Raw genomic sequence first — 17,496 nt, forward strand, 5'->3', positions numbered from 1 at the left:
ACTAAACAAAATGGTCATCCCCAGTGATCCCGTATGTGGCAAATTAGGTAACCACGGGACTTTTCAAAGGTGGTGTTAACATTTCTTAAATTGTTTGAGGGGCGCCTGGGTGGCTCAGTGGGTTAAAGCCTCTGCCTTCAGCTCAGGTCATGATCCCAGGTCCTGAGATCGAGCCTTGCAATCGGGCTCTCTGCTCGACGGGGAGCCTGCTTCCCCCTCTCTCTCTGCCTGCCTCTCTGCCTACTTGTGATCTCTGTCAAATAAATAAAATCTTAAAAAAAAAAAACAAACCTGGTTGAAAAGTATACGGATTTTTTTTTTGTTTGTTTGTTAAACTGCTCTCAATATATTTCACAATCTAAATTATCTTAACGCAATGAACTGGCTTTCTTTCATCAGGATCTACTGTTCAGATAGGCTTGTAAACAACAGTGAATGACAGGCTGGTTCCAGGTTTGAGTGAGTAATATGTTTTTAAGGTGAGCAGTTTACAAGCAGCCTTGAAAATGCTGTGCTTAGTAACTTTAAAAATGTTTACTCCTCAGCTTGTTTATAAACACATATGAAACCAAAGTTGTCACTGAAGTTACAACTGGGTTCTCTCAGTTCCAGCAGATTAGTTTTGAAGCTTTGTGGGAAGGGCAAGAAAGAATTCTAGATAGTCAGCTTAAAAAATTCTTAGGTATACCAACCAGGAAGTCCTTTATAAAATGCCAAAACCCAAAACACCTTAATCTATACACACTGAGGGAATACTTTATTTTAAAATGTACCACAGTGAATCGATGTATCCATACTGGTTTTTATAAATGTACACACACACACACTCACACAAAGTATATGTCCTTGATTAAAGACCTGTCCAAAAGAAATAATTACTAGAAAATTAATGTAAATGTTTATACTTCATTTGACAATTATGACTTATTTAAATTGAGGTTTCAGTTGCTCAGTAATGACTGGTAATAACAATGGCTAGTAATTCCAATGACTAAATAGAGAAATACAAATTTCACTGTTGGTGCCTTACTTGGGTCAAAATTTTAACAATGGATAACTTTCACCAAAATTCTGGCTCAATCAACCTAAAAATGATTATCCTTCACCACAGAAATTTAATGGAATCCTAAATAACAGCTTACAAACAATTACCCCTGTAATGGGGTATACATTCAGAAGGAATAAGTCATCACTCTTACCAAAATATTCTTTAAGCTCAAAAAGTATTATGTCATAATAAGTCATTCATATGTAAGAGGGTCTCTTGTTTAGATGTTACTGCAGATTCTGATTAGGCAGCACCACATTTCTTACTCTTGTAAAGGAGGAAAGCCTTTTAAAAAACACCTTTGAAGAAGTTTCAATAGATATGTTCAGAGTCAAACACAGCAGCACTTTATTAACAAGGATGAAGTAATATCACAAGGAAATACTCAAAGTCTAAATTCAATGCTATCTTGGGCAGCACAAAATGAATACTAACAAGGGTGGCATCCCAGTGTGCCTGTCTCACAGCTGTTCAGTGGGAAAGTGGCTTGTAAGCAAGGAAGACCAGAGCAACACTGACACCACACAGACTGTACAATACTTCATTACTTTGAGAAGGGTAATGAATAGTTGTACCCCAAATGACAAAGGCAAATCATTTTAGTATCTATTAACTGGGCCAAAAAGTTCTGTTAAGTTGCCCATTACGGAACTCTGGAGGATTTCCTCTCTACCTAGAAGTCACTGTTCATGCTCCTGACAGGGCCATTAAATCTCTCTGAGACACTCCAACCCATCTAACCTCAGAACGCTGGGTCTTAGGGGGTCAACTTCCTGCAACGCTGATACATTTTCCTTGAGTTCTTTAATGGGGCTAATGTCAGCATAATGTCATCATAATCTGAAAACAATACGGGGTGCAAAGGAGTCCTAATTTATATACGTGTGTGTATATGTACATACACACACATTTCATTACTATGTATTTAGTATGTATATATTGTTTCCCATACTCCAGGATCACATAACAGAGAATTTATGGTTAAAACTGATCATGACATTTACTTCAGTTTTTCGGTTGTCATTCATGTAATGAAGTGAAGAACACCAGTGTATTAGTAAGGTCCCTTTTTATCACATGATATTTCTAAGCAGATACTTGGAATGCTCAGAAGATTCCACTTTCAGTCTCCTAAGGCCTCCTAAGACATAATTTAAAGTGGGATTTGATAGGAAAAAGTATCTTCAGGCTCCAGTTGAAACAGAAGTAGCTTCTGTTTAAATCCTAGGAAACTCTGGATAACATGCCTTGTTTGTGAAACTGAAAAAACACCAGATCACAGCGCACAAAGAGAAAAAATGCAACAGAGATCAAGGTAGGAAAATGCCCAATTACTTTGAGTCCTTATCATCTGTGCAAAGCTAGGTAGTACAAGTAGGCCACATCTGACTAGGCAGAGTTTGAGCAAGATATTTTCCTGTGTGATACACAAGAAAATCATTTCATGAAAATGTGGGGATGGGAGAGGGAGTAGCTCTGTGCTTCTTGCTGTGTTACCTTTATTATGTTCCTAGTGTCAGTGAGACTAAAAATAGCCTGCAAAGAATGTTCTCATCACCAGCCACCTTTTCCACCTTTCTTCTTTTTCTGTTGCTGTTTCTTTTTTGTTGCCGGAGCCCCTGCAGGTTTCTGGTGTCTTGGGGGTATGATATTACTTGTAGATGCTGATGCTGTTGCTGCGCTGCCAGGTCTTGGGGAGGTTGGTGGGCTGCTCACAGTTTTACTGGCGTCCCTGAAATCATCAGATCAGGAGAGTGCTGGTCATTCATATATTCAACAAAGGAAAGGACTATAAAAACATATGTATGGGATTTCACTTTCTACTCCTAACAACCTCCCACACATATTCTACTTATTTTAAAGAGGGCTCCCCAACTTCCTATCCATTTTTCTTTGGAATACAATATTTACTGCTTTATAGTTAAAGTAATATATGGTTCATGCCAATTTTTAGAAAGCATAGGAAAAAGAAAAAACATTTAAATGACTCATAACCTTACAATGTAAGAATAACTTATTTAGTAACATTTTTAATATTTCTAGTCATCTTATTTATAGTATCTGTTCTTTATACTCAATTAGTTGAAGGACTCAGTGAATTAAGCTTCCTTTTGAAGATACTGGAATCCTAACATTTATGATACAATTCTATAATCCTATATTTACTATATAATCAAACCAGAAACACCACCTTTTCTTTCCTTTACATACGCGTACTGGCAAAACACTTATTAAAGATAACTGACTGTATTCCTTATACTTAAAATATATCTTAAAAATTCTTACTAATGATACTGAGTCCATCTGAGAAAGAATCAACCTATGCTCTGAGTGATTTCTGAGGAGCAATGACTTACAGTTCAGATGAAGCTCCTGCAGTTGCTCCCTGGGTCCCTTTTCCAATCTGATCCTTCTTTTTACCCTTCTTTCTTCCCCGGTAGTAAGAACGTTCTCGCATTGGTAGCCATCTTTCTGGGTCTGGGGTCACCTTTGGGTCATAATTCTTAGGCAATTTTCCTGTGTAATAAGTGATAAAGAAATAAGGTATGTCCACAATGTTTTCAAGATAGTTTGCTTAAAGAATGTGTCCAGGCCTGGGAATAAATAACATTAAAACTGAAATAAGTTCATCTGAGAAAGTTTTATTTGTATAATCTAGCCAGGGAAAAGACCTTATTAAGCATGACACAAAATTTTCCATCAAGGAAAAGACTTTACATATGTATCTATTAAAAAATATTTTTTTAAAGTTTCATTTATTTTTAAATAATTTCTATACCTAATGTGAGGCCCAAACTCACAACCCTAGTATCAAGAGTTCTGACTGAGCCAGACAAGTGCCCCTATATAAAAAATATTTAATTTCATTTGGTAAGAGATACATTTTTAACAGAAATAACAAAAAAAATTTGCATATTATATGAGAGTGGACTGACATTCTTAATACAGAAAGAGGTCTTAATAATCAATAGATAAATCATGCAAAGAAAAACGGGCACTGCTGTAATTTGGGTAAGCCAGGAGAAACTAAAATCCGTAATCATGTGAAAAAATACTACCTCACTAATTATAAATGAAAAAGGTAGCAAAATTCTATCAAACTAACAAATATTAAAAGCAGTAACAATACCCAGTGCTGATGAGACAGTAAAAAATACTCAAACACTACGGCAGAAGTGTACAATGGTATAGCCTTTGTAGAGAACAATTTAATTTGGCAGTACTAGTCAAAATTTATACTTCTAGAAATTTATCCTGCAGCTATCCATTAGACACAAAGTTATGTGCAAGAATATGGGGGCACCTTGGTGACTCAGTCGGTTGAGCATCCAACTCTTGATGTTGGCTCAGGTCATGATCTCAGGATCGTGGGACTGAACCTGTTGGGCTCCACGCAGAGTGGGGAGTCTCCTTTTCTCTCTGCCCTCCACCCCCGCTTGCACTCTCTCTAAAATAAATAAATAAATCTAAAAAAAGGAATATTCTCTATGGTATTCTTTAAAATAGTAAACTAACTTGGGGCACCTGGGTGGCTCAGTTGTTAAGCATCTCCCTTTGGCTCAGGTCATTATTTCAGGGTCCTGGGATCGAGTTCCGTCTCCGGATCCTTGCTCAGCAGGGAGCCTGCTTCTCCCTCTCCCACTCCCCCTGCTTATGTTCCCTCTCTCACTGTCTCTCTCTCTGTCAAATAAATAAATAAAATCTTAAAATAAATTAATTAAGTGTCTATCAATAGGAGAATTATTAAATAAACTACAGTATGCCCATATGCCCATACTCAAAGAAGCTATAGCTATGGGGACACCTGGGTGGCTCAGTTGGTTAAACATCTGCCTTCGGCTCAGGTCACTATCCCAGGGTCCTAGGACTGAATCCCACATCAGGCTCCTGGCTCAGATGGGGTCTTGCTTCTCCCTCTGCCTGCTGCTCCCACTACTTGCACATGCTCTCTCTCACCTTCCCTGTCCCCAACAAATAAAAAATCTTAAAAAAAAAAAATTAGAAGCTATAGCTATGGGTTAAAAAGTACATTTACATTTAATAATTTGGAGAAATGTCTGCACAATACACTCTAAAGTAGAAGATTAAAACAAATTATCCTGATGACATTGTTCATATCAATTTTGTAAAAACTTTTATTGACTGAGCATGTAAATGTATAATAATATACGTTTCTATATACAAAAAAGTTAAATTGTAATTATCTCTGGGAGTATGAATTTTGGGGGAATTTTCCATGCTTTATTGCCATTGTTTGTTTGTTTTTAAGATTTTATTTATTTATTTGACAGAGAGCGAGATCACAAGTAGGCAGAGAGGCAGGTAGAGAGAGGGGGAAGCAGGCTCCCTGCTGAGCAGACAGCCCGATATGGGGCTCAATCCCAGGACCCTGAGATCATGACCCGGGCCAAAGGCAGAGGCTTAACCATTGAGCCACCCAGGTGCCCCGCTTTATTGCCATTGTATAATGATGGAAGTTTTATTTGTTTTTAGAATGAGCATATATCGCTTTTAAGTTTTAAAAAATACCCATCTGGAAACCACAAAAAATAGAAAAAAAAAGTAAAACTGCAGGTTATTACTACCTGTAGTTATCAGTTGTTCCCTTGCAATATTACTAATACATAAAACAAATACTTGGAATTCGACTCAATCTCAGGTTTGTTGTGTTCGAGCCCCATATTGGGCATGGAGCCTAATTAAAAGTAAACTAAAGAAAGAAGGAAAGAAGGAAAGACAGACAGAATGAATCTGATTTATAGCAGAGATTTCCCAGACTCAGGAACAGGTAGATGGCTCCAGGGATAACTTCTGACTAGTTGAAGCCAAACATGATAATTCCACCTACTCTTGCCAGGAATTAAAAACACGGCCTAAACCAATCAATGCATGTCATTCCCCTGGTTAATGGTCCAGGCTTGGACACTGACCTATGTTGGCCCATGAGATTAATCAGAAAGACATCACAAGTGCAGAAAGGCCCTCTCTGAACTGCTGGATGTAAGTGACAAGCCCTGGGGGTGCTGGGTGGCGCAGTCAGTTGAGCATCCAACTTTTGGTTTCGATCTTAGGGTCATGAGACTGAGCCTTGCGTTGCGCTCCACACTCAGCATGGAGTCTGCCTGGGACTCTCTTTCCCTCGCCCTCTGCCCCTGCCCTCCCCCACCCCCGTATGCACTCTTTAAAATAAATCTTTAAAAAAAAAAAAAAAAAAAAAAAAAAGACAAGCCCCGACTGTTGCTAACAAACATATGACTCTAATGGGATTCAGTTTTGTATATAGACGAATAAAGAGATACAACTTCTAGATCAGTAAAGCTTTCCTATACATAGCCATTTTCATAAATAGCCAGTCTGATGGAGTTCAGTTTGTAGCTGAAAGCAGCCTAAAGAACAAAGGGCTTACTATGTAGAAGGCATCATTCTGAGATCTTTACATGTGGTATCTCATTTAATCCCATGAGGTATAAAATTGTCACATTCCATTTTATAGATGAAAAATTCGGGCAGGTACGTTAAGTAATTCATTTAGTCACAATAAAAGAGCAATGTTAACTACAGCAACAATCTGAATTCAGGCAATCAAACTCTCTAGAGCTGTAGTTTTTTAAAAAAATTAAATATTAGCTATAGTCAAGATAAGCATCACTGTTCAAAGACAGTAGAGAGCACGGTATTTTTGTCCGAAGACTTTTATACTGGGTTAAACTCAAGCTTTTATCTTGTAAAAGCTAAAGATAAAAAAAGAAAAAATGCTTACCCTTCTTTTTTTTCTTCTTCTTTTTCAAATCTCCCTGTCTACAAAGAGAAGAAAAATCATTACCATTGTCGTGATAAAATAATTACACAGCATTAAACATGTGCAGAAGAGTGAGTGGGAACTTTATCCTTAGGCATTTAAGATTTGGCTGTCTCACCAAATATTAGCTAGCTGGGATATTAACACCGGTTAAGTTTATTTTATTTATTTATTTATAAAAAGATTTTATTTATTTGACAGAGACAGAGACAGCAAGAGAGGGAACACAAGCAGGGGGAGTGGGAGAGGCAAAAGCAGGCTTCCAATTGAGCAGGGAGCCCGATACGGGGCTCGATCCCAGGACACTGAGATTATCACCTGAGCAGAAGGCAGATGCTTAACAACTAAGCCACTCAGACACCCCAATACTGGTTGAGTTTAATCAAGCTTCACACACTGTAGTTTTTGGAAAATGGTTTTAAATAGAGGATTAGCAAGGTTTTCAGAAAACAGATATCATTTATACTGCCATACATTAAGTCTATACAAAAAGAGAAGAAATCTGCATAAGCATGAAAATCTATAACACTACTTTAAGTTACATGTTTGGCAAAACTAGAGAACAAATAACTAAACTCTTAGGCAAAAGAGCATGTATGGTATCATACATGCAGAGACTATCCCTGGGAGGGTATGTAAGACAAGTAACATTGGTTGTGATCTTGGAGAGAGGAGAGCACACAGGGATGGGAAGAAGCTTTTACTTTCTGTTTTTATCTTCCAAATCTTAAACCTGGTGAGTTTGCTGAATCTTTAAAAATCTTTATTAGGGGAGCGCCTGGGTGGCTCAGTGAGTTCGAGCCTCTGCCTTCGGCTCAAGTCATGATCCCAGAGTCCTGGGATCAAGCAGGAAGCCTGCTTCCCTCCCCCGACTCTCTCTCTGCCTACTTGTGATCTCTGTCAAATAAATAAAATCTTAAAAAAAAAAAATCTTTATTAGGTACACTTAAAAAAGGGGGAGGCGCCTGGGTGGCTCAGTCATTAGGCGTCTGCCTTAGGCTCAGGTCATGATGTCATGGGATGGAGCCCATCAGACTCCCTGCTGGGCGGAAAGCCTGCTTCTCCCTCTCCCACTCCCCCTCTCTCTCTCTGTCAAATAAATAAATAAAATAAAAATCTAAAAAAACAAAAAAAAAACCCAAAAAACCAAAAACGGAAGGGGTGCTGAAAGAAGCACGAGAAATTAAAAAAAAAAAACACTTCAGAAAAATTAAGTACTCTGACAGCTGTAAGAGGAAGACATAAAAATATCTCTGTACATAATCATATGTGATATGCCTCTATGGTCTATGGGAACCATGAAACAGTGAACTAAAAAGATGAGACAGCAACAATTTCTGCCCAGAATTCATTCAATCAAGCCATTCAATTGTGGAAATTCTTTCAGGGTATCCTGAAGAATAAGAAATTCAACACACAGTGTCGTACTTTAAAAAAAAGACCTTCATCTCTCACCCGGACTATGTAACAGCCTTCTAAACTGTCTCTCTACAAATCACTCTCCAGCCATACCTGCAATTTCCCAAAGGTTCTCTGCCATTTGTTATTTGCCTTTGCTCACACTTGGCCTAATTCATCCTCCTCAAGAGTCAACACAATCATCTCTTCCATGAGGTGATTTCCTAACCCCCGACCGTCCCCAGGAAGGACTATACCATCTCCTCCCCCGACCCCAGGGTACTCCTCTATGCCCTGCACAATCACAGAACATAAACCTTTATTGCAATTACTGCATTATTTTCTTCTGCTAGACTTAGGTTCTTTTAAGGGCAAGGACCATAAACTTATTTTTTGTCAACAACATAGTGTATCTTCAAAAGAAACTAAACCTTTGGGGTACCTGGCTGGCTCCATCAGTAGAGCACGTAACTCATGATCTCAGGGTTGTGAGTTCAAGCCCCATGTGGGATATAGAGATTACTTAAAAAATAAAATCTTAGGGGCGCCTGGGTGGCTCAGTGGGTTAAGCCTCTGCCTTCGGCTCAGGTCATGATCCCAGGGTCCTGGGATCGAGCCCTGCATCAGACTCTCTGCTCAGCAGGGAGCCTGCTTCCCCTTCTCTCTCTGTCTGCCACTCTGCATACTTGTGATCTCTATCAAATAAATAAATAAAATCTTTAAAAAAATAAATAAAATAAAATAAAATAAAATCTTAAAAAGAAAAACAAAACTAAACTTTTGTATCTAAAAGTTAGCATAAAAGCCTTTAATAATGCCTAATGAAAATAACGTGATGAAATTTAAAAGCCTTAATAATTGTCTAAGGAAAAGGAGAGGATTAAAGGACTAGAAAAGAACTATATTCTTACTAATTATTCAACTTTGAAAGAGGAAAAATAAATACTGAAATTAAATAGGGGGCACCGGGTGGCTCAGTCAGTTAGGCAACCACCTGAGCATGGATGGATGGGGGGAGGGAGGGGGAGAGAGGGAGAAAGAGAGAGAGAGAAAGAATGAAAGAGACAGAGAGAGAGGGAGGGAGGGAGAAGGAGGGAGGAAGAAAACGTTTAAATAGGCATTATTTGAAAATTGCCTTAAGATTTGGCTTGAATTTTTCATTTTGGGGTTCTTTATAAAGTTTGAGATGGGACTCATATGATGAAATGGAATTTGGGACAAGGTAGTATTTCTGAGACTCCAGTTCTTAATTTTAGTTTTAAAAATTATGAGCGGATGCCTGGGTGGCTCACTATTTAAGCATCTGCCTTCGCCTTGGGTTGTGATCCCGAGGTGTGGGACCAAGTCCGGCTCCTTACTCAGCAGGAAGCCTGCTTCTCCCTCTGCCTGCAGCAACCCCTGCTTGTGCTTGCTAGTCCTCTCTCTGATAAATAAATAAAATCTAAAAAAAATTTTTTTTGATCTATTATGAGGATGATAATGCTTTTTTACCAGAGTTCATAATGAAGTTACTCATATAGTGTTGCTGATGTATTTTTAAGTTAGGAAAAAATTTACATTTCAAACGGCACTCAGAAAAAGAGAAAACAGGGATGCCTGAGTGGCTGTCATTAACCATCTGCCTTCAGCTCAGGTTAGGGTTAGATCTCAGTGTCCTGGGATCAAGCCCCACATCAGGCTCGCTGCTCAGCAGGTAGTCCGCTTCTCCCTCACACTCTGGCCTCCCCCACCACCATTTGTGCTCTCTCTAGCTCCCTCTCTCTCAATAAATTAAAAAAAAAAAAAAAAATTTTTTTTTTAAAAAGGAGAAAACTGAAAAACCATGAAAGCCACAAATTTGGGGAAGGGTTATATCTCTTCCATTCCCTATTCATCCCAAGTCTCTATTCATGGAATCTTAAACATTTCACTATAGGCCTCACTTTGTTTCTGAGATGGCCAGTGGGAGAATAATCAGATTTGACTTTTTAAAAGTTAATGAAGCTAGCTAATCTTTCCTCCAAATCAGCAAAATAAACCTCATCTGAACTGAGTATAGAATTACTAAATGATGTGCTAAATATACATAAAAAAATTTACAGATAAAGTAGGGGACAACCAGCTAATGGAATACTATGCATAAAAAGAATGAAATATGTCTATATTAAGAATATGGAGAAGGGACACCTGCGTGGCTCAGTTAAATGTCTGACTTGGGCTCAGGTCATTATCTCAGGTCCAAGGACTGAGCCCCGCCTTGGGCTCCCTGCTTCTCCTCTGCCTCTCACCCCTGCTCATGCTCTCTTTCTCTCAAGCAAATAAATAAAATCTTAAAAAAAGAAAAAAAGAACATGGAGGAATCTCCACAACTTAGTAAATGAAAGCAAGGTAGAAAACAGTTAAGTACAATGTAATCCCCTTCTGTAAAAAAAACAATAAATTAAAAAATCCAAGGAAAATATTTCTAAATCACCTTTGTGTGTAAACACAAAGAAGATCCTGAAGGATATACACTCAATACAAAAGGTTCATTTTGGGGTGTGATGGGGGGAAGTGATAAACAGAACAAGGACTAAGAATTGGGCATAGCAAAAAAGAGGGTAAAAAGAAACAAGAGGGACTTAACCTTTATTCACGAGGAATTTTCAGAGAATGCATTTTTCATTCCTAAAGTAATTTAAAGTCCACATTAGTGAAGGTTACAACAAAAACATTACCCTTGCTCCTTTGGTTGACTATCTCCGGCAACTTTTCCACCCTTTTTCCGAATGTAAGTAGCACCAGGAGAATTTTCAAGAGCCTCCACATCTACTTTTAGAGACATGCTATCTGACGAGGGCAGGTGTTTACTAAGGCTGGAATCGAACAGGAGTTCAGGAACACAATGTATACACATATATGTCTGCCAAAAGAAAAAGTCTTTTTTTTTTAAAATATCCTTTCTCAAAAGTGAAAAAAAAAATGTCCTCAAATCTTCTGTAGAATAACAAATTAGGGGCGCCTGGGTGGCTCAGTCCATTAAGCATCTGCCTTCGGTTCAGGTCATGATCCCAAAGTTATGGAACTGAACCCTTAATTTGGCTCCCTGCTCAGCAGGGAGTCTGCTTCTCCCTATGTCCCTCACCTCCGCTCATGCTGTCTCTCTCTCAAATAATAAAATTAAAAAAATAAATAACAAATCAGTTGATAAGTTCAATTATATATTACATACCCTGAAAAAATAAGTCATAATCTAATCATCTATTCGTTAACTCAGTGCTGTACTTCAAGATGGGGTTTAATAAAATCTTTATTCCAAAACAACTACCAAACATAGATTTGCTCGCTACAAAGGTCTGACTTGTGGCTACTCCCCCTGATGAGACTATGATCCAAACTCAGCCAATCAGGGCACTGAATCTCTTATCTTCAGTACCTGGTAGGCATGTGATTTAAGGCAGTTCAATGAGAATGACATTTCAGAATCTTTCACAACTACCCAAATAAAATATGCTTTTTCTTTCTTTCTTTTTTTTTTTTGCGGCTGAACTTGAACCTGAAGAGATATAAACTGCATCTTGACTTCATTTTTGCTTCTGGATCAAACCGTACCCCAAGTTGGATCTATTACTATATTTTTCAGTCATGTTGATCAATAAATTCTCATTTTTGCTCTTACTAGTTAGAAGAGTGCTCCGTTTGTTTGCTGAAATTTACAACAGAAAAAGCCATGGTCGCAATAGGTATTGGAAGGGATCTAGCATGCCACTTGGGAACTCTCTGGAATAATAAAAAGCTCAAAAGGATACGCTTTTGCCTTCTCGGGATCTACAAGTGAGTAAGCAGAAATAAGCTGTGCCAGGGTGTGAATATCTTTTGGATTTTGTCTAAAAAAAAAAAGAAAGAAAGAAAGTTAGTGAACAGTTTATGAACCTGGAAAAAATAAACAAGCAAAATAACCTCCTTGTATCAAATAACAGCAATAAAATTTGCATTTTTACATCTTCAGCTTTCAGAACTTACTTCCATAGCTGTTCTAGGTCACTAATTGCCTCTTTCTTCCGCCCATATTTGAGTTTGAAGTTTGCAGCTTCTCTTATCAAGGACAAATGAGCAGAAGATTTGGGCTAAACGTTCAATAAAAAAAGGAAAAAATTTTAACTTAGATATCTACCAAGCGCGTGAAGTTACTATATTCATTAGACCCTTAAGATGGACCTATCTATTAAATTCCTCAAAGTTTTATTGAATGAACTAAACAACAACAACAAAATCACACAAACATACAGGGAGGGAGGTAGACAAATTATACAAGTGATGGCCAATTTTTCAGTGTATGAATTTGGATCACAGCCTATTTTGTTTTAGATTGTCCACAACTAGAAATATTTCCTTATAATCAAATCTTAAAGATATGTCACCACAGTTCTCAAGCATTAATGCAGTATTTTCCAGAACACTGCTATCCCTCTACTGTCAATAGTGCCAATAGTATAAGTGCCACCTGTGTGCATGTGTATTTGTAAGTTGGATACTGCCTATGCAGAGACTCATACTGGAAAAAATGAAGATGTTCCTGTTCCATGTAAACATGAGATACAATTATTTTTTCTTTTTTAAGAAGATTTTATTTATTTATTTGACAGAGAGATCGAAAGAGAGCATAAGAAGGCAGAATGGCAGGCAGAAGAAGAGGGAGAAGCAGGCTCCCCGCTAAGCATGGAGCCAGATGTGGGGCTCAATCTCAGGACCCTGGGATCAGGACCTGAGCCTAAGGGAGACGCTTAATGACTGAGCCACCCAGGTGCCCCATGAGATAAAATAATTGCACATATTGATGTTCCACCACTTACTACCATCCACAAGCTCTCTAGCCACTAAAGATGAGCACTCCCATATGTGCTCATGTATTATTTTTTGAGATTATATACAAATACACATAACGAACCAGAAAGGACTTCAGAACTGTAACTGAGCCTTTTTTTTTTCATTTTGAAATAATTCTTATTTCTAGTAGCTTTATTTGGATCTGGTATACTTAAAAAAAATTAATTTGACAATCTAACAGTATAGTGATTTGGACTATTTCAATTCTCGTAACTTGAGCTCACTCCTACACCTTTTTATTTTTAGACAGAATCATGCCCTCAAAACAATTTACTTACCTGATGATTTTGATACCACTGGATAGCTTGCGTGAAGACTTCAATGGCACTATCGATATCCTCCTCGTGGCTGTACATAGTCACTAATGCAGATACCTACCCAGACAAAAGTATAAATTAATGAATAAAATTTCCCCTTCTCTCCCAGAATAAGCTTTTTGAGAATGAAAAAAATAGGAAAAAATAGCAAATAAAAGTTGTTAGGCTCTTTGCCTGTACCAAATTCATCATAAAAATTATTATCTTTCTAGGCCATAATAACTAGAAATACCATATACAACCATGGTTCCTAAATACAAAGGCAGTTATCTATAAAATATAACTTTCCTCTTAAACCAGTGCCAGTTCACACTTTGTTACTAGTGCATAGCAAGGTAAGTGTAACAGTTGAGAATAAGTGCTTAGAAAATTAGTTTATATAATAAAACACTGCTGGGACATCCAATGTGTGATCAGTGAGGTACACACCAGTGTGGCTGAATTTCCATGATAAGTTCTATCTGGCCTGAGCTACAAAAGGCCAGTGAAAAGCTTGCCTCGGTGTGTTGGAGGGACAGCAAGGAGACTCATGTGGCTAGAGTAGAGTGAGAGTAGGAGGAGCAACATGAGATAAGGACAGAAAGGAAACAGAAACAAGAAGCTGGATCGTTGAGAAAATCATTAAAACTGATGAACCTCTGGCTAAATTGATCAGAAAACAAAAAAGAAGACCCGAACAACCAGTACCAGGAAAGAGAGAGGGTCTTCAGATATTAAAGGGATAAATAGGAAATACCTGAACAACTTTTATGCCAGTAAGTTCCACAATGATGAAATGGACAAATTTCTTGAAAGGTAACAGAAGGCCAGATATGAAATTTTAGGAATTTGTATTTGATTCTAATATAGAATAATTGTAGTCCAGTCTTGAAAATGTTAATCTTCAAAGGAGAAAGCATTATCATAATAGTATTATATATTTACTGAGTGCCAACTGTAAACGAGCTGTATTAGAGGATACAGACATGAATAAAAGTCCCTAATCAATAAATGTACATACCACCACCAACAGCGTTAGTCTCTATTTTGAAACAGATGCTTTCATAGCTATATTGGTGATTTCAATCTGTGATGACTGAATCAACACAGAACTAAAAACTACATTTATTAGCCACTATCACTAAATTTTTTAACTCAAAATATCACATTGAAGACATGATAAAATAATTTAGGCTAAGAAATTCCCTATATGGGTCTTAGATTGTTTAAGCTTGGCTTTTAGTGATAATATAAGGCTTAAATAGTGCCTGGCATATTTGCCTGAATAATAAACCAATCCAAAGCAGAACACAAAATGACATTAAATGCAGACCAGATAAGTAACTTATTTTCACTACTACTCCTACATTATGAATAAATAGAAACTAAATACAAAGAAACATCAAACATACCAATAGACTATATAATTCCACTGCTTTTATGGTCTTATTTTAGTTATAAACTCACCATGCCTGGTTTATGCTTTAACTCTTCTATGCTTCTCAATATTAGACATGCTTTGGATATATTACCTTAAGAAATTAAAAACATCATCATCATTATCATACCAAAGTAAGCTTATTATTAAAAACAACAACAAATTTAAGTCCTATTTTGTAGAATCTCAAAAAAAATTTTTTTTGCCAAAAAAAATTTTTTTTTAAAGATTTTATTTATTTATTTGACAGACAGAGATCACATGTAGGCAGAGAGGCAGGCAGAGAGAGAGAGAGAGAGAGAGAGAGAGAGAGAGAGGAGGAAGCAAGGTTCTCCACTGAGCAGAGAGCCCGATGTGAGGCTTGATCCGAGGACCCTGAGACCACGACCCGAGCAGAAGGCAGAGGCTTTAACCCACTGAGCCACCCAGGTGCCCCTTTTTTGCCAAATTTTTAAAACCACATAGTTCACAACTACTTCAGAAACAATTCAACCATGTTTCCATTAAAATATTTTAATAATGATGAAATAATTATTAATACCTTGGGAAATTTTCAGCTGTGCCATGGTCAGCTTAATTTCAGCTGCATTTTCTGGATGCTGATCTGAAAACTCCTAAAACATTTTTAGTTGGAGAAAAAAAAAAAAACCACAATTTACACAACTAACAACACACAGTTCAATTGTCACTTCTACACAGAACTTAAAATCCAGTGTTTTTTTTTTTTCTTTTAAAGATCTTGTTTATTTATTTGACACTGAGAGAGATCACAAGTAGGCAGAGGCAGGCAGAGAGAGAAGGGGAAGCAGGCTCCCCACTCAGCAGAGGGCCCGATGTGGGGCTCGATCCCAGGACCCTGAGACCAGGACATGAGCCGAAGGCTGAGGCCCAACTGACTGAGCCACCCAGATGCCCCTAAAATCCAGCTTTAAAATATTAAAGTCTGGGGGTGCCTGGGTGGCTCAGTGGATTGAGCCGCTGCCTTCGGCTCAGGTCATGATCTCGGGGTCCTGGGATCGAGTTCCGCATCGGGCTCTCTGCTCAGCGGGGTGTCTGCTTCCCTCTCTCTCTCTCTCTCTGCCTGCCTCTCCGTCTACTTGTGATCTCTCTCTGTCAAATAAATAGATGAAATCTTTAAAAAAAAATATTAAAGTCTGGTTTCAGGTCAAAATTGTAATTCTGGAAAAATTTTGAAACAAAATTTGAAAAATTTTGTTTTAAAATTATGCTCTGAAAGTGTAATAATACCAAGTTCCAGGAAATCACTAATAGAGAAATAATAAGATTACTACATAGTTTCGTTTGTTTAAATAAGATACTCAAATAGATGCTGCCTCCTTACTGAGGATACCTGCTAGGTAATTCTGCCCTTCAGGATGGTCCTAATTTTACCCTGTTCAACTTTCAAGGATACTGAACCCTCAGGAATTTCAAACATGTAATCTAACAGCTGATTTAGAATGATGAAAACCAAGTTAGTATCTCCGTATTGTTTGACGTTTCGGACTGGGACTCATTGGAAAATGCATTACTGGAAAAAAGAGGTTAAGCATACTCTGGCATCATAAACCTAAAACAAACCTTTAACTCATGCTAAATTGATCTTTAAATGAAAACCATTCTTCAGGTTTATGGTAAACATCCACTAATGCAAATGTTTTTTAAAAATTTTTTTTAAAGTAGGCTCCCAGCCCAACGTGAAGCCCCTAGCACAGGGCCCGAACTTACCCACCCTGAGATCAAGACCTGAGCTGAGATCAAGAGTCCAACACTCAACCAACTGAGGCACCCCGGTGTCCCAAAATGTATATTAATGTACATAAAATGTACGTAAGACATAAAACATAAAATGTACATGAAACAAAACTGTAGCTCAAGAATTCACTACAGTGACACTCCGGAATTTGTCTAGTGGTATGTTACCTACTAGTTTTCCCACTTCATTTGCAAGTTTGCAGGCTACTATAATGAAAATGAAACAACGATGCAACTACATGACACCTCATTAAAAATTAAAATAATTCCTTTACCTGAAGCAGCTCTATTGCTTTTGCATGTTGCTTTTCACGGCAGAGCTGGGCAGCTTGGATTAATACAGGCAGGAGATGCTCAGGACTTTGGGACTGTAAACTGGCAGATATTTTGCGGCACTGTTCTGCCTAAAAAACAGCATTTTCCCCCCCAAAAATAAGCTGGTTAATGAAATTAAACATTAAGTGACCAAAAAGAAAAGGAGCGATGGGGATGGAAGGGACAGGAGCTCAGCTGAAAGACAATAGTGAAGAACTATCTAGGATAAAGAAGTGGTTTATAGTGTCTATTCTCAATTTTTTCCTGTAAGAAGATTTCCATTTATTGAATTTAAGCTATGAATTGCAAAAGGATTTAGGAAAGGACTAGTTCTTTGGGTGGGGGTGGTGGGCAGAAGGAGAAAGAGAGAATCTCAAACAGGTTCCACGCCCAGCTTAGATCCCGACGCCCAACAAGGGCTTGGTCTCACAACCTTGAGATCATGAGCTGAGCCAAAATCAAGAGCTGGATGTGTAACCCACTGAGCCACCCACGCATCCGAGAAAGGACTAGTTCTAAATATTAATTTGGATGCTTAAATTCCAGAGTTTTGTTTAAAAAAAGAAAATACAAGTATCACCCTTTGCTTAAAGCAACAAAA

The 17,496-nt window shown here is 37.9% G+C and overlaps 1 protein-coding gene across 2 annotated transcripts in view; it reads right to left on the reverse strand.

Moving 5' to 3' along the window:
* Positions 1-736: 736 nt before the first annotated feature.
* LOC111149062 (signal recognition particle 72) overlaps positions 737-17,496 on the reverse strand; it is a 31,336-nt gene continuing 14,576 nt past the window's right edge. For both annotated transcript variants that reach the window (XM_022505967.1, XM_022505966.1), the window contains 10 exons: positions 16,856-16,984; positions 15,367-15,439; positions 14,855-14,919; positions 13,370-13,465; positions 12,228-12,331; positions 12,014-12,091; positions 10,943-11,080; positions 6,810-6,847; positions 3,406-3,565; positions 737-2,780 (listed from right to left, as the gene is read on the reverse strand). In XM_022505967.1, the coding sequence (XP_022361675.1) occupies positions 2,603-2,780; positions 3,406-3,565; positions 6,810-6,847; positions 10,943-11,080; positions 12,014-12,091; positions 12,228-12,331; positions 13,370-13,465; positions 14,855-14,919; positions 15,367-15,439; positions 16,856-16,984 (1,059 nt within the window). In that variant the 3' untranslated portion in view covers positions 737-2,602. The remainder of the gene's footprint in view (positions 2,781-3,405; positions 3,566-6,809; positions 6,848-10,942; positions 11,081-12,013; positions 12,092-12,227; positions 12,332-13,369; positions 13,466-14,854; positions 14,920-15,366; positions 15,440-16,855; positions 16,985-17,496) is intronic.

The sequence above is a fragment of the Enhydra lutris genome, unplaced genomic scaffold (assembly GCF_002288905.1).
Source record: "Enhydra lutris kenyoni isolate GAN:26980312 unplaced genomic scaffold, ASM228890v2 scaffoldscaffold21, whole genome shotgun sequence".
Classification (NCBI taxonomy): Eukaryota; Metazoa; Chordata; class Mammalia; order Carnivora; family Mustelidae; genus Enhydra; species Enhydra lutris.